Source organism: Ziziphus jujuba, chromosome 2, assembly GCF_031755915.1.
Source record: "Ziziphus jujuba cultivar Dongzao chromosome 2, ASM3175591v1".
Lineage (NCBI taxonomy): Eukaryota > Viridiplantae > Streptophyta > Magnoliopsida > Rosales > Rhamnaceae > Ziziphus > Ziziphus jujuba.
Window position 1 is genome coordinate 17,438,545 of NC_083380.1, and position 18,496 is coordinate 17,457,040.

At 34.1% G+C, this 18,496-nt stretch overlaps 1 protein-coding gene across 3 annotated transcripts; it reads left to right on the forward strand.

Moving 5' to 3' along the window:
* The first annotated feature begins 7,539 nt into the window (after positions 1–7,539).
* On the forward strand, positions 7,540–15,063 carry LOC107418873 (uncharacterized). 3 transcript variants are annotated; one of them, XM_016027560.4, is made up of 9 exons: positions 7,540–7,890; positions 9,955–10,128; positions 10,493–10,892; positions 11,015–11,268; positions 11,366–11,434; positions 11,563–11,619; positions 13,433–13,485; positions 13,571–13,646; positions 13,759–15,063. In XM_016027560.4, the coding sequence occupies exons 1-9, from the start codon at positions 7,847–7,849 to the stop codon at positions 14,693–14,695; spliced, it is 2,064 nt and encodes a 687-aa protein (XP_015883046.2). In that variant the 5' UTR covers positions 7,540–7,846; the 3' UTR covers positions 14,696–15,063. The 3 variants fall into 3 exon arrangements, with proteins under 3 accessions (XP_015883046.2, XP_048329534.1, XP_048329533.1); XM_048473577.2 differs by having other exon boundaries at positions 7,541–7,890; positions 9,950–10,128; XM_048473576.2 differs by lacking the exon at positions 7,540–7,890 and adding an exon at positions 8,034–8,951.
* The last annotated feature ends 3,433 nt before the right edge of the window (positions 15,064–18,496 follow it).

An 18,496-nucleotide genomic window follows, 5' to 3' on the forward strand; every position in this document is an offset into this window, starting at 1 on the left:
AACCAAATTAGAGTCCTTGGAGAGCTATTGACCGACCAAAGGGTTGTAGAGAAGGTATTGGTGAGCTTACCCGAAAAATTTGAAGCTAAGATTTCTTCCCTTGAGGAATCAAGGACTCTTAGTGAGATTATTTTGAGTGAACTTATCAATGCCCTCCAAGCAACCGAACAAAGAAGAGCCACAAGAAAGAAGGAGTCTTTGGAAAGTGCTTTTATGTCTAGTTAAAGCGAAAAGAAGAATAAAAAGAACAACAACAAGAATAAAGGAGGAATCAGTTATGGAGGTTTCAACAACAAAAACAACAATTCTAACAACAACAACAACAATGCAAGGCAACAACAAGGAGGATAACAACAAAACCATGGGGGTTATCCACCATGCCCCCATTGCAAGAAGCATGGACATGCACCAAACAAGTGCTTTTGGAGACCGGATGCAACTTGTGATAAATGTGGGCAAAGAGGACATGTTGGTAAAGTATGCAAGCAATGAAGGCAACAAGCAAATGTTGTAAATGAGGAGGCCGAAACCTTATATGTGGCTACATGCCTTAAAGCTATAAGTAGTGGTTTTGGTTGGTTGGTAGATAGTGGTAGTTCACACCACATGACTTTTGAAGAAACCAACTTTGTGGAGCTTGACCAATCATACAAGACAAGGGTGAAGATTGGGAATGGAAGCTTCATGGATGTAGAAAGAAAAGGAGACATCTCACTTAACACCAATAAAGGTACAAAACTTATCCAAAATGTTTTATATGTACCTTCATTATGTGAAAACTTGTTGAGTGTTGCACAATTGATTGAAAAGGGATATGTCTTGAGCTTTGGTTGTGATGGTTGTTTGATATCGGATACTTTTGGAAATGAGGTGTTTAAAGTTTCCTTAAAAGATAAAAGCTATAAGTTGAATTTACTAGATAGTGAACAAGCTTTGAAAGGCAAAGTTGAGTCCATTTCTCAACTTTGGCATAAAAGGCTTGGTCACTCTAGTTATGGTGTAATAAAGAATACTAATGCTGCAATGAATGATATGACCTTAATTGATGATGTGAAAAATGTGTGTAAAGTTTGTCAACTTGGAAAGTCCACTAGGTTGCCATTTCCTAAAATCGGTGCATGGAGAGCCAAGGAGAAGTTAGAACTTGTTCATTCGGATGTGTGTGGTCCCATGAGTGTATCTTCCTTGAGTGGTCATAAATACTTTCTCATCTTTCTTGATGACTACTCTGAGATGTGTTGGATTTATTTTCGCACACATAAGTCACAAGTTCTAGAAAAACTTATGGAATTCAAGAAGTTGGTTGAAAACCAAAATAGGTCCACTTTGAAGTGCTTGAGGACCGACAATGGTGGTGAATATACTAGCCTAGCTCTTGAAGATTTTTGCAAAGAAAATAGAATAATTCATCAATTTACCACACCATACATACCACAACAAAATGGTGTGTGTGAGAGGAAGAATAGGACATTGATGGAGATGGCTAGGTGTATGATACATGAAAAGAAAATGCCAAAGAAATTTTGGGCCGAGGCTATCTATACTAGTTCCTACATTCAAAATCGATGCTTCACCAGATCCATTGAAGGCAAGACACCCTATGAGTTGTGGTTTGAAGAGAAACCATCTTTAAAGAATGTTAAAGTATTTAGTAGTGTGTGCTTTCTCCATGTTCACTCATATATGAGAGATAAACTTGACAAAAAGGCTAATGTTGGTATTTTGGTGGGATATAGTGAGGTTACCAATTGTTTTAGGGTCTATAACCTAGAGACTAAAAAGCTTGTGGTAACAAGAGATGTGAAGATTGATGAGAATGAAAAATGGGATTGGAGTAAGGAGGAGCTATTGGTGAATGAGGATGAGCCATTGTTTGAAGAAGAAAATGAAGAAAGAAATGTTCAAAACAACAATGATGAAGATGACAATGATGAAGACAATAAGGAGGATGATAATCTATTCCAAGAAATCATTGGAGCCGATTTGGAGGTTGGTGATGTGTTGAGGGGAGAGATCTTTGTCCGATATTTATAAAAGGTGCAATGTTGCACTTGGTGACCCTACATGTGTGCAAGAGGCCTTGATGAAGAAAGAGTGGAAATGAAGATGATCGAGAAGAATGAGACTTGATCTTTAGTCACTAAACCGAAAAACAAGAAAGCAATTGGTGTCAAATGGATCTTTAGAACTAAATACAATCTGGATGGCACCATTTGCAAACACAAGGCAAGGTTGGTGGTCAAAGGTTATGCATAACAAGCCGGAGTTGACTATGGGGAGACGTTTGCACCCGTAGCAAGGATGGAAACCTTTAGACTCATCCTTGCTCTTTCGGCTACCAAGCAATGGAGTGTGTTTCACTTGGATGTGAAATTGACATTCTTGAATGGTGTATTGCAAGAAGAAGTGTATGTGAAGCAATCGGAAGGCTATGTGATTGAAGGACATGAAAATAAGGTTTACAAACTTCACAAAGCCTTATATGGTTTTAGGCAAGCACCTAGGGCTTGGTATGCAAGGATAGATGGCTACTTGCTTGGACATAGCTTTAGGAGGAGCCAAAATGAACCCAATTTGTATGTGAGGGTTGAAGGAAGCATGATAGTGGTTTCTTTGTATGTGGATGATTTGTTAGTCACCGGTGAGGACCCAAGAAATGTAGATAAGCTAAGACATAAACTTGAGAAGGAGTTTGAGATATCTAGCTTGGGTCTTATGAATTACTTCCTTGGTGTGGAAGTAATGCAATGCCAAAGAGGAATATTATATCACAAAAAAAGTACATCAAGGATCTTTTGGAGAAATTTAATCTTGAAGAATGCAATCCAATGAGCACTCCAATGATCCAATAAGAGAAGTACCAAAAGGAGGATGACACACCAAAGGTAAATCCTACTCTTTATCGATCCTTAATTGGTAGTTTACTTTATGTGTGCTCATTTAGATCGGATATTATATATGCCGTATGTGTGCTTTCCAGATACATGTATTGATGATATGAGGAGTACTTTGGGCTACTTATTTTCACTTGGGAGTGGTCCTTTCTCATGGAATGCAAAGAAGCAAAGCACAACGGCTCAAAGTACCGCGGAAGCCGAATACATTGCTTGCTTATCTTGTGCAAACCAATATATTTGATTAAGGAAGTTGATGGGAGATCTTGGTCATACTCAAGAAAGTCTAACTATCATCAAATGTGACAACACTTCAGCAATTTCAATAGCCAAAAACCCGGTACAACATGGAAGAACAAAACATATTCTGGTGAAATATCATTCCTTGAGGGAGTTTGAAGATCTTGGAGAAGTCTCTTTGGAGTATGTGAATTCGGAGGACAATCTTGTGGATGTTTTCACAAAACCACTTGGAAAGACCGGATTTGAGACATTAAGGACTCTCCTTAATGTCTCTAGCAAGATTACCAACGAGGAGTGTTGAAAAGGTGGTAATCTTGTTACCTTGTGCAAACCAAAATCCACCAAGGTTTGCACCCTTTTTTTTTCTTTGAAAGAAATATTTTGTTGAATGACCTAGTGCAATATTTATGTCTATGTTTTATGTTTCTTTTAATATTTTTTGAATACCTATCTTTTATTATATTTAGCTTAGGAATTGTCTCTTTGTTGGGTATTGATTTTATTTTGTAAAATGGCTGTGTGTTGGAAACAGTATTTCCAGTAACATAGGTCCATTGTTGGGGCTGGCGTTATTTAAGCTTTTAGAACGAGTTTATGATTTTTGGATATGTTGTAGTAGACATATAAATGAAAATATAGAAAAAAGAATGACTCAAAAAGGCAATGGGAAGCAGGTTGCAAGTTGGCATAACCGCTGAGATTTCCAGCAGTTATGACCCACGGGTTTGAGATGAATTGGAGACCTTATCCAATTCTTTTGGATTTGGTCTTGTTCAGATTTCATCCTTGATATTTCAACATGCCACATGCCAAAATTCAAGCAATTTGGATGAAGATATCCCAGCCTTCCACACACACACTAAATTGTATAGGATTAGGTGGAGACAGTTTTTGAAATTCAAAATCTCACCAACTCTTGTCATGATTATGCACTCACATGTGAAGCTGAGGGTTGAACGGTTATGTATCATAATTTTAAGTGGAAAATGTGTAAATTTTGAATTTTAAAAACTTTCATTTGATCCTACACACACCTACATATATGAGACAAGTTTTGTATCTATATATGCAACAAATGAATGAAAAACAAAGATGAATTAGTGTGCTGTCTAGTTTTGTGTGGCCTATTCTAACATCTTCTCTTCTTCTTCTTCTTTTTTTTCCTTCAAAACAAAAGCACTAACAATCCTAAATATCACCATACCAAAAACAAACACAAAAATCACCTAAACATCAAACCAAAAACTGGATTAAAGGTTGTACACAAGACTAACACATTATGTACAACACTCTTGGCCAAGTGAACCTAAAACCACACCAAACTCCAACAAATCAAACTCAACTTGGCCAATTACAGGGCAATTGATGGCAGAAGATAAGATGGCAAGGCTGGTAAGAGCGTATGCTTATAACAATGGAACCACGTTTAAAAAATTGGACTTTGTGTGGTGGCATGCTAAAGATGTTGAACACTCAATGTTGTTACTAGAAGCCAAGAAAAAGTTTGAGTGAACACTCTTTTGCCTCTCATCCAAACCTTGTCACACTACATTCCCGACCAAGAAACTTCTATGTTAAATTCACTGATGGGGATCGCAGCCGAGTAAAGCCTAGAGACAAAAGTCAAAAGAGCAGCTCAATCAGACTTGATCTTAGTATCCAGTAAAAATATTGAGGGTTTGACATTTTTAGCAAGCTCCAAACAAAGTCTATTTTAATGGTTATTCTATTATTACAGTCATCCGCTCTTACAAGCCTGACAGTCATCCCTTTAATCATCAATTACTAACAAGTCAGCTTCTTGATGAGTAAATTAAGTGTTTCTAGATTTCTTGATTACTTTTTTTTTTTTTTTAATGATTTATGACTTATTGTATTTTTATAAATAAATTAATAGTTTCAAATCTTTGATTATTTTATCCCAAAAAATAAGAGAAATAATAATAGACAAAATGTGGAAATGTTACACAGTATGAAAAAAGATAAATAAGGATATTGCAAAAAAAAAAAAAAAAAAATTGTAGAAAGAAGTAGAGAAAACAAACCATTGAAGAGTCGGCTTCTTGAAGACGATATGAGAGATGTGATTGATTCATTTCATTTAAATAATTGAGGATGTGATTGAATCAATCAGGCCATCATTTCATTTAAATAATTGAGGAGGAAATACCTGATAAGAGCACGAAACCAAATGAAAAAAATCTATGAATAGAAAAATAACACACACACACACACACACACACACACACACACACACACACACTAATGATGAAACTAATTCAACTATAAACATAAGTCCAAAATGTTTTTATTTATTCATTAATTTATTTGTTATTGTCAGGATTATTACATGATATGCGTGCTTAGGAGGCACACAATTAGACCAATTCCTCATTCATCAAACAAAGTCCAAAAGATTGCTCCCAAAAAAAAAAAGAAAGAAAAAAAAAAACATATAAACAGAGTAGTTATGCTTGCACAATAATTCAAAAAACAACGTACGATATGAATATTAATATGGCCATATACATGGTAAAAACTAAAAATTGAGGCCTTATAGACGTGGATGGATATATATCACAGAAGATGTCAACCTGGCCACTTTCAAATTCGGAGTTATGATCCTTTTACTTTACCTAGCATGGTAACATACAAAAACTAAATATATATATATATATATATATTAAAGAGAAAAGAGTCAAAGGAACTATGGTGAAAAAAGAATATTACAAAGAAAGTGTACAGCATGAAAGAAATTAATATATGAGGAACAAAATAAAAAGAACAATTTAAAAGCACTAATTAGTTTCGAATCTTACTGAAAGCATGATGACTCTTAATGAATCAAGCTCTTTTTCGAGGCAAGAAATTATAGCAAAAAGAATTCTTTGCAGCTTTGTGAATGTCTCATTCAGTTTGTATATAGTATCATATATTATTAATAATATATATAAATGGCCTAGAGTTTTAGTTCGAGTTTACTTGCTTTTCCTAATTAAGTTGGATATGCTATTGGTTCCAGATAATTTAAAAAGGATGGTAACCTAGTTCTAACAAAACTTCTCTTCCTCTGTGACTTTTTTTTTACCCTTAAAAGAAAATCTATATTTTCTCCCCAAAAAAAAAAAAAAAAAAAGAAGAAGAAAATCTATACGAATTAAAAAAATTTCATGATCTTAAAGGCCAACCACTCAAATCACCCTTAAAAGATAAAATAAGCAATCCAAACAAAATCCAAAAATGCATTCCGGTGCACAAACTTTTATATATTTATTTATGTTTGATTACACAATATGTTATTGTTTTGCTTTTAAAGTTGTTTCAAATATTTTAGACTTCAAGAAATGCCATCCTCACAAAATCAATTCAACGCCAAGGAATAAAAAATAATAAAAAAAAAGCCTTGAAACGACGGTTGTCCCTAATTTTTCCATAATCACATCGACGAATCGTGGCATAAATTATGACCAACCAAAATACAAACCAAATCCCATTGAGCTATTTTTACTTTCAAATCTTTGCCATCCACTTCCCGAAACAGGATTTACTTCATGACTTTTTTTTTTTTTTGTTTTAAAAATTTTAACCCTTAAAAGAAAATCTATACGAATTAAAAAAAGCTTATCATGATCCAAAAAACCAACAAGTCCAATGATACTTAAAATAAGCAATCCAAACAAAATCCAAAAATGCATTCCGGTGCACAAACTTTTATATATTTATTTATTTTTGATACACAATATTTTATTACTTTTATTTTAAAAATTGTTTCAAATATTCCAGACTTCAAGAAATGCAATCCTCAAATAATCAATTCAACGCCAGGAAGAAAAAAAAAAAGAAAAAAACAAAACAAAACGAAAAAAGAAAAAAACGCCTTGAAACGACCGTTGTCCCCAGTTTTTCCATTTTATTTTTTCTTTTTTTGGTAAAAGCCCAGTTTTTCCATTTTCACATGAACGAATCGTGGCATAAATCATGACCGACAGAGATGGAAATAAAATCCCTACGGAATCCATTTTGACTTTCAAATCTTAGCCGTCCACTTCCCAAAACGGGATTCACTTGCCACTGACGGCCTAGATCCACCCAACAAGGATCACGTGGACCAAAAAAATCGACAAAAGAATAATCACACTCATACTTACGTGTACTGGAAGTCGTAATCCGCACACGGAGTATACCTCAGAACAGCGACACATATAAAACCCAAGCAATTGGGTCCCGCCACGTGGATTCTCTGCCCCAGAAAGATACCGACTTTTGGGGGGTTTTCGATTGCTTCAGCGAACGGCAAGAATCGGCGTTGCTTTTTTTTATTTATTTTTTATTTTTTATTTATTTTTTTTTTTAAAGTATTTATTTTCGAAGAAAATCTAAATGGAAAAGAAAATAAGAATCGCTTGGGAGGATATTGGAAATGGCGGTAAAAAAATAAAAAATGGTGAAATAAAGAAATATATATATATATATTTAATGGTCTTTTCGTTTTCTCATTGCTCTTATTTCGGTGATCTTTTTCATCCCAAAAATTTTCCCAAGTCTCGCTTTGCTTTTTTTTTTTTCTTTTTGACTGTAAAAAAGAAATTACCCAATTCGGTTGGGTTGGGTTGGGTTTTGTTTTGGGATTGATTTCGCAAAATTTTTGTTGCATCGATATTTTCGCGTGGTGAAGAATCTTTTATGTAATCGAAACCAAATTTGCACAAATGATGCAGCAATTCGTTGACAGCGTCCTTGCTGTTACCAAAGAGTGAGCCTTCTCTTTCGATCCTATTCCTATTCTTTCATATATTATATATATATAAATATGAAATGTGAATTTGTATGCATGCATGTGCTGGCGAAGAATTTTTTTTTTTTTTTCTCAGGTGGATTTTTGTTGCTTGTGATATGATAGAGATTTATTTGGGTCTTTGCCATTTTCGCTTGGATTTTTTGGTTTGATCAAGTGAGGGATTTCAAGCTTAGAGTTGTTTAAGAATTCCGAGAGCTTCGTAAAAATGATATAATTTGATTGATTGAGGTTAGAGTTGATGATTTAGGGTTTTATCTGATTAATGTCATAGGGATTTCTGCCTTCAGGAATTGCTTTTTCTTGTATTTTAAATGACAAAAGATTTAGTTTTAATGTTTGTGGTTTTGATTGCTGTCTGAGAAAGAGAAAAATATTTTCTTATTTGGGAAATTTTCGAATAAGAAGATTTTTATGCGCTGTTTTTGGACCTAAGGATTTGTTCAATTTTTCTGTTAAAAAAAAAAAAGTTAAAAAGATTGATATATGGGAGAGAAAGGTTTAAATTATCCTTTCTTTGTCTCATTGCTGGGCTGTTAACTGGTTTCATGCATTTAGTGAAAACCCTTTAAAATACCCAATTCGGTTGGGTTTCGGATTTTTTTTTCTAATTGATTAAATGTAAATTTGAACTATCGCATTCTTATTAAAATTTAAAAAAAAATAAAAAGTGCTTTTTATATGCTATAAATATTACTAACCAAAATTGTGTCAACAATTGGATTGCTTCTAGACAAGTTACCTTGAGCAAGAAGGATTTTACTGCTATTTAGGGTTGTATGGTTGAAAACTTTGGAAAAATGTATTTGGAAAGAAGTAATGTGATCAAGGCCATTTAGGTTTATATGTTGTATGGCTAAGGCAACAAAAGTAGAGTTGGAGCCTTGTTGAGAGAATCTGCTGGGGTTGAATTTGTTGGAGGATGAAAGTCTATGTTCAGGAAATGAGTTTGGAGGACATACATTGAGAAGACTAAGACGAAACGGTTTGGATACGTGTGGTTGTGTATTTCTGTCAATGTATGGTTTATGTTTCCTTCTCTGCTTTATACTCTGTCTAGTAATCTTCAATTCTACATGCAGTTGGGGTCCAAACGTAGCATTGCACTTCTAATTTTGTCCAACTAGGTTGTTAAAAACTTTGATATAATTTCCTTTTGGAAATTGCTTCTTCCAAATCCTTTCATACATAATTCTTAATTCCTTGTCAAATTCGCTTCAATATGAATATGTAAAATGAGTAGACAGACTTATCATTTTACTACCTGTATTACTTCAGTGTTTACTATATATGGAATTCCTCTTTAATTGTGATGGTTTTTTGTGGTGCAGCATAGCAGAGTACAAACATTAGCTAATTGTAATTGCTTTGAGAAATTGCTCTAACTTTCAATTCTACTTCTTTACCTGCTTTCCAGTTGTACTACTTTGTTGTCCTTATTTCCTTATTTAAGAATTATTGAAATGATGCTGCTTCTAATTCCTGGCTGAGCCACACTATGTTAGATTGCCAGGTTATGTCCATCTTCTGTGGCACCAGTGATGTATGTTGAAACATATTCCAGTAGATTTTCAGATTCATCACTTGTGTCAAATAGTTTCAGGAAATGTTCAGTCATCATTTGTCCTAATATGACCACATACCTGAACATTAAAGACAATGAAGAAAAAATTGCATTAGCAGAACTGTCTTCTTGCTATTTGAGATCTGCATGCGTGTTCTAGGTATATGGGGTTTATTATAACAGTGATATGTTCTTGAAGTCCAAATGGTGGAGTTCTCCAACATATTTGCCCATAAAGATTATCTTTACTCTCTTTCCACTGCATGCTAGCATTAATATTACAATTCTTTTCTGATCATTTGCACTATCTACCATGAATATTTAGTTCTCCAAATTTTGAATGGTTCTCTGTTATTTAGTTTTGTATGACTATCTATTATTGCCTTGTGGATCTTCTCAAGTACTTTTTGTATATGCTCGATCACTGAAAGAACAATTTGCTTTTGCTTCTAGTGCAGGTCTGTAAAGACATTCACTTATGAGTCCCTCAACAATATAGTGAGGCTGATTAACGGATTGTCTGCAATATTGTTGACCTTTTTACCGGGGAAGTCTAATATTCTTGAAGGTATTCATGGCTGGGAGCTTAGACCAACGTTTCGTGGGCCTCGGTTTCCACGGTGGATGGAGAAGTAAGTTTTGACCTTTGTGATGATAACTCTTGTGGAACTGTTTCCCTCCCAAATAGGCATGTTGAGTTGAGATCCTCTTATGTATCATTCTTTTGTTTTTTAATTTTAAATAACTTGTGTTGTTGGATCTGTTAATTACATCATACATGTTGCATATTTTGCTGTCATTGTAAAATGGAATTTTGTACTTAATACTTTAAAAAGTAGTGAGGTTCTCTCTCTCTCTCTCTCTCTCTCTCTCTCTCTTATAAAAAAAAAGAAAAATGAGAATCTATTTTGTAAATAGGTACATGATATCTAATTTATATTGTGGTTATCACACATGTTTTATTGTTGACTTCTCCCGTTTCGACTTGATTTTCAGTGGTGTGTCCTCTTTCAATCAACTCATTCATGAGCTTTCTGTGGATTCTGATACTTCAAGCATAGACTACTCATCTGGAGAAGAAGATAATGATGGGAGCATATCTCCTTCATCACCAGCATCTCAAAGTTCAAGAGTCTCTAGATCTAGTATTTTCTCAAACCATGATAGGGGCTGGACCGGATGGGTACGATACATATTTCTATGGATTTTGGTGCCTGCAAAATTCCTACTTGGAATACCTTTTCGTATTCTCCATTCTTCTTATAATAGGGGCCCAAAAGCCTCTGTTATCAATGAAAGAAACCATCCTTCAAAATTACGTTCTTTTAAGAAAATGCAGACTCTAAAGGATCATATTGTTCACCGCACCACAGATAAGAGACGTGGAGTCATTGAGGTATCCAGTGGTGCTTTCTACAACACGTATTGTTAATCTATAATCTTTATTTTATTTTGCCTAATTGATATAGTTACATGCATTTCATTCTTTTTGCTGGTCTTTTGTGTTATGTGCAACAGGATCTTCATCTAGCAATTGAGATCTCCATAGAAGCTATATTTGATATTGTTCGCAAAGCAGCCCACTTTCTTCTTTCCCCGTCAAAGACCTTCAGAGCACTAGTTCGTTGTTATTCGCATCGAGGTGTTGAAGATTCTGTTCCTACAGCTACACTTGGAGATAATGATCCAACTCCTACAGAAAGAAGTACCACATTTCATCAGTCACTGAATACAGATGCTAGGACATGTCAGGATGTTATAACAGAGCTAGGGTAATGACCATATTATTTCAAATTTGATTCCTGATTGATTTGTTTAGTGATATTTGTGCATGTTTCTGCTTATATCTCACCTTCATACCTATGTCAGGTACCCATACGAAGCAGTACATGTGATAACTAGTGATGGATATGTCATTCTTTTGGAAAGGATTCCTAGGTATTATTTATTATTTTGAGTCAAACTTTAACCCTTTTTTTTTTTCAAAAAAAAAAAAAAAAAAAAGAAAAAAAAAGAAAAAAAAAGAAAAAAGATTTGTGTTTGATGTTACCAGTTCAATGTTGCAGACGTGATTCGCGAAAGGCTGTTTTTCTACAACATGGTGTTTTCGATTCGTCTATGGGGTAAGTCGATGCTTTTATACTTGCTATCATGTATGATATGGCTTAAGCTATGGTCTGCCTGGCTGGGTGCTACTTACTCTTTTTTACAAAGTTTGAAGCAAGCAGCCTTGTCACCAGACACACTGACACTTGTGTACAAAACCCGTCAACCGGGTCATAACCACCAGTTTATGGATCTGACTTTTGGTTTGATGCATTTGCTCTGGTCCCTGTAGGAAATGGGAAAAAATATATGTTTTGACTTCACCTTCCATTCTGTCTCAAATATAGACATGCATATATGTATGGTACCCATATGTATTTTGTTGTCTATTTATGTGCATGCTGTTTGTTAACTCTATTTGGCACAAACTTTAACTGAGACATTATAGTTTCAGCAGCTGCTTCTCTTGGTATAGCAAAATTTCCACATTCATCTTTTGGTTTCAGCTTCCATTGCATGTTCAATTTTGGGTCTCAAGTGGATGGGGTAGGTAACGCACTTCACAGATTGATGAGAGTCTCCAACTTTTCTGTCTAGATGTTTCTATCCAATGATGATTTACTTGGAAGCTTTCGTTAATTGTGCCAAAGGGCTTAAATGCATGAAGACAGGGTTGCCAAGTGGTAGCACTTTAAGAGAGAGAGAGAGAGAGAGAGAGAGAGGGGGGGGGGGGGGGGGGGAGGAAAAAAAAAAAAGAAGGCATTTAAGTGTATGGTTAAAATAACTTCCTGTTGTCAATAAGTACCTACTAGGATTAGGTGCTTCTTCTAAAAGGTACTTTGATTGCTTTTTTATTGTAAAAGGGCACTTATATATATTTTTTACCAAACAGCTTATAATGTGCTTGTCTCACTTAGAAGCACATTTTGCTGTTAAAAAAAAAAAAAAAAAAGAAGAAAAAAGAGCATTACCAAACACACAGTAGATTTAGGTCTTCTTAACCTAGGCCATTTGCGCTAGATGATGGCAATAATGGTCAGTTGACCGAGACCGGTTCCATGTGAGTGCTTGTGATGTCACCCATTAAACTCTTAGGGAATTTGTTATGTTAAGGTTCCTATTGTGAGTGCTTGTGATGTCACCCATTAAACTCACAGGGAATCTGTTATTGTCAGGATATTAAGGTTCCTATTGTTTTACAAGCACCTCTGGGTCCATGTTTTGACCTTCAAGCCATGAGCTTACCGTCATAGGAAAAAGTTATATAGCAGGCTTGTGCTAAAGTGTAAGAACAATTCAGTCAAGTCTTGCATCCCAAACAGGCCTCCCGAGGGACTTACCTTGAGCATCAGAGTATATCATGCTAGTGTTTTGAGCATCTCATGAAGCTTAGTCCTCTTCGTAGTGTTTTAAAGTTTTAAACTATCTTGCTCGTGGTTTTTAACCCCTTTAATTCCATGACTAGGTCAGGTTAGTCCAATGTCACATGAGTGTTCGTGAAGGTTATCTTTTTTCAACAGCTTCGTTGTTTATATTGTTCCGGAATTTTACTTCTCTACCTTGTATATTTTCCATGTTAGGCATTGAAAATACCATGGGTAGTGTACTCTGAAGAGCAGTTGCTTTTGACTAGTTTATTGCCTCTTGCAGCATTCCCACGTTTCTTATTTGTGTTACATGTACCCTATTTTTGGAGTTTGGTTTCCAGTAGGGAAAGAAAAGAAAATTTCAAATTGATTCTATAAGAAGTCAAAAAGCACCAAAATGGAGATTTAAATATTCTTCCTTTATTTTCCCCGAGTAATTTTCAATTACAGAGGATTACACGATATTTTATCTCTCTGGATGCTCTATATCTGCTTTTCTAACTTTTGAATTTCTTCTGCGCAGATGGGTGTCTAATGGGGTTGTTGGTTCACCTGCTTTTGCAGCCTTTGATCAAGGTTTGCTTTGTTTTAACTTGAAATTATTTGCAGTTTATATGTTAAGTATTAGATTTTGGTATTATAATGCCTTTTTATTTTGCAGGATATGATGTTTTCCTTGGGAATTTTAGAGGGTTGGTTTCTAGGGAGCATGTCGACAAAAATATTTCCTCGAGACAGTAAGTTGTTCTGTTTATACTTATTTGTTTATTTCCCCCGTTCTACTTGTATTTGAAGTAAAGGAATGCAATTGGTATATTTCCTATTTATTGAATGTTGTCATCAATACAGGTACTGGCGATACTCCATCAATGAGCATGGGATGGAGGACATTCCTGCAATGATCGAGAAGATCAACCAAGTAAAAACTTCTGAATTGAAGCTTAGTCAACCTGGTCTTGAGGAAGAAATAGGTGGTGATCAACCTTATAAACTTTGTGCAATCTGCCATAGCTTGGGAGGAGCTGCTATACTGATGTATGTTATAACACAAAGGATTCAAGAGAAGCCGCATAGACTCTCAAGACTGGTGTTGTTGTCACCTGCTGGCTTCCATGATGAATCATCCCTAGTGTTTACAGCAGTAGAGCGTCTTCTTCTTCTTTTGGCTCCTCTTTTGAGACCCCTTGTCCCTGGCTTCTACATACCAACCAGGTTTTTCCGTATGCTTTTAAACAAGTTGGCACGGGATTTCCATAACTACCCTGCTGTTGGAGGACTGGTACAAACCTTAATGAGTTATGGCGTTGGTGGGGACAGCTCAAATTGGGTTGGAGTGTTAGGGTTACCTCATTATAATATGAATGACATGCCAGGTGTATCTTTTCAGGTGGCTCTACATCTTGCACAGATGAAACGTGCTGGAAAATTTAGAATGTTTGATTATGGGAGTGCATCTGTGAATATGGAGATGTATGGATCTCCAGAGCCACTGGACTTGGGTGAGTATTATGGGCTTATCGATATTCCTGTTGATCTGGTTGCTGGACACAAGGACAAGGTAATCCCACCTTCAATGGTGAGAAAGCACTATAAATTGATGAAGGATTCAGGTGTAAATGTATCATACAATGAATTTGAGTACGCCCATTTGGACTTCACATTCTCACATCGTGAAGAAGTTTTGGCATATGTCATGTCGCGGTTACTTCTTGTGGAGCCTGCTTCTAAGCAGCAATCTAGTCAGAAGGCTGGAAAGTTGAAGAAAAGAGAAAGGACTAGCTACTAGTTAATGGAGTGTAAAAAAAACCCATGCCCGTCCAATCGTTTTTGCTTCAGGATTTGGCATGAGTGTTATACTGAAGGGGGGATTACTGTTGTAGATTGAATACGTTGGCACATGTTTCTTTCCTCGTGTAATATTAGGAATAGATTTCGTGTTGGTCACTATTTGCCACCAATTGTTGTGTGTGGTGAACTGTTTAGAGGGGCACTGCCCGGATCGAGTCTTGTATTCGATTTCGTATCTATGTTCTTTGTAGAAGTGTGATTGGTAGAAGTGTGATTGGTAGATTTAAATCTGTTTTTTTAACCTGTAATCTTGATACTGTATAGGTGGGTTTTTGAAATGTGTTTCAATCATTTTGAATTCGTGAACTCTTTTCTTTTATTTGATGACAAGGGAGGGGATGTATATTTTGGCGTTTGTTTCTGTGATATATGACTGGATGATCTGTAATGGATGATGAAAATAAATTTACTTCAACAATAATGAAGGATAAGCATTTATATCATAAGCAATGATTATTAAATTAATGAGGATCTCTTAGAAGAGAATGGTATTACTTTTATAAATATATATATATATATATATATAATATGGAGAAAGTTCTCTATACAACGAGGTATATATAATTTTTCCATGGCATATTGCTTGATGTTAAGTGTACAAATTATGGTGCAATATATATATATATATATATATATAGAGAGAGAGAGAGAGAGAGAGAGAGAGAGAGAGAGGGTTCTTGTACAAAGGGATCTGACAAATGTTTTTGATACATCATCTCAATCTTTGATTTTTCATATCCAATGACCAATAAAAATTTATCCTTGGTAAATAAATTGTTAGAAAGTTTTAGTTTTGGAAAATTAGAATTTATTTAATATAAAACAGTTTTCAACCATTGGATGAACCTCATCCAATGGCTAAAATGATTTGTCAAAAAAGTTTGTTAATCTATTTGTCCAGGGAATTGGCCCCTGTAAATATAGAAAAATACTTTTATTATAATGTTTAATTCTTATTAGCGTTTCACTTTTCAAATTTAGATTATTTTTAAATTATTTTTTGAATTTAAATAATCTCAAATAAGTTTCCTTTGTTTTTTTAGGATTATTTTTTATTATTTTGGGTTTAAATAAATCAAGGCACTTAGTTCATTTAGACTATAAATATATCTTTAAATTTTACTCATCGAAACAATTCAAGGAGTAATGATAATGATAAGAGTGCTGCTATTTACACTAACTGAATTTATTTTTTACACTTTTTTTTCATATAAAATTACAAAATAATCCTTTTGACTTTTTCTTTTATATTTTCTTAGTTAAATTTTCTCTTCTTTGCTTACAGTTTCATCACAAGATTTATTAGCCATTGTCGTCCACGCAATCAGGACTCTGATCGTAAGCCATTGATAGTGTAGTAGCTTACCATCAGAGCCCTAAATGTGTTGACGGCCTACATTGGTATTTTTGTGGCCGGTGATAGTTGAGTTTTTATTTATTTGTTTATTTTTTCAATGGGTATCTTCTTGAAATGCATTAGCCTTGGGTAAAATGGAGAAAACCCATGCCTTATCTTTGTCCTTCATGGTAGGCTGTTGATAATACTTAGCAGTGATAATTGCAGGCATATGGTCAAGCGTTAAACCCCATCCGATAATTTAAAAAAATGTTTTAAGAAAATAAAATTGAAGCTGCAGTTAAAATTAGTTAATGTCTAGATTTTTTCAATATGCATTAGTCAAAATGGCGGTAGGTCAATAACTGTTAACACCGATGATCTTCCTATAGGCGATCTTGCTATATGGCTTTGGCTACCGTATGCTGGAGAAGAAGATCAAACCTGGACTTAAAGCGTGAAAAAAAAAAAAAAAAAAAAAAAAAGAGTATCGAATAAAAAATTGAAAAAGAAAAAAGAAAAAAAAGAAAAACCCAGGAAAGGGTAGAAGAATGGGACCTATTATGGGATATACAATGCATTAGAGATGTATAATCATTACACTTCAACCGGATTATTCTATTCCACCTGATAGAAAGAAAAGAATTTAAATCAAAATACTTAATAGCATGGCAATACATTTATACAAAACTTCTACCTCGAGCACACGCAAAGAAACCGTAGATAGTCAAGTGAAATCCAATCCACGAAATAATTTGATCTATAGGCAGAATTGTTGTGGTAAAGGTCGTAATGCTAGAGGAATCATTACTGTAGGGCATAGAGGGGGGAGGGGGGGCTTTTGAAATTTTACACAATAAGGATGTGTGGGGAGATTTGTTAGTCATGTAAATAGCAACACTCAATAAAAGTCTTGAAAGTTACATTAATTAAGATGTTCCGGTCTAAATATATGTTTGTGTTCGCATGTGATACTTTGATCTTTTTTTCTTTTTTTTTTTTTTTGTTTAATTTTTGGATCCAAGAAGAAAATTTTGTTTGAACATTGTTTTTACATAATTGTATATATATATATATACATGTATGTTCTCACTTTATGTTGGAAATATTTCCAACGTGAGTAATGTTAGAGGTACTAAGAAATTTACTAAAATGTTTACTAAGATGATATGTTATTATTTGATTGGTTGACAAACTAGTATAAAATAATGATTGGTTGACATATTTTTATTTGGTTGAAATATCAATATATATATATATATATTTTATATAAATATATATATATATACCAATAAAACAAAATTTAATCTAAATGGAAGGGCAATGTGTCTCCAGCTCACGACTCATGGGTATGAATGTGAAAGATATTATCAATTGATTCGAATTTTGTTAACAATAACTTAAATATAAATAAATAAACTTTTTAAGTAGTAAATTTAACCAAATATAAACTAGTAATATGATGATAACTTTTCATCACTTGGTAAATATTTTGATAGAATTTTTGGTGCCTCTATTATCATTCATTAATATAATCTAAATATGAATTGAACCTATGAAAAAATAAATACAACTAAATATATATCAACAAAATAATGACACTTTATCATTTCATAAACATAGTGGTAGAATTCTCTGCATCTCTCTAGCATTTTTCTTCCAACATAACATAACTCATAATTTATTATATATATATATATATATCTTGAACTAGCATCTTTGTCAAAAATTAAAAAAAAAAAAAACACAAAAACAAAAATAAAAACCAACTCCAAATCCATTAGCCATGGCCATCCTAGTAAATTAGGATGCCAAAAGGTACTTTTAATTGTTAGATTTTATGGATCTAAATATACATAATAAATTCTATTAATCATAAATTACTAACCTCCAAACGCAACCATTGATAAATTAAATCTTTAAACCTGCAAAATAGAAAACAATGTAAAATAGTGCCTATGGACACACTACTTTCAAACCACTCTCAGATCTCTGAGATCTCTGAAAACCCTAATGTCAAAATACCGTATAACATATGTTTGTTTGCTTGCCCTAGACCTTTTATAGTCTCTGCAAGTTATATTTACCCATTAATTTTAACACACACAAAATACTAATAATTTAATAATATAATAATACTAGGAAAAATATGGGTAAGTCATTGGACTTTTAAAAAGAGTTGGTCCTCCAATCTAATGGGCCAACTGGAGTCTTATAAAAAGTATGTGACCAAGGGCCCTACTACAAAATAATAAAATAAGTCAGTTCTATTAATGACATAAATAGGCCCTGTAAGTGAGTAATTGATTATGCTAAGTCCACAAATTATTTATTTATCTAACATTCTCCCACTTGGACTGCATAATCATCATCATATATAATCCAAACTCACTTACTACAGAA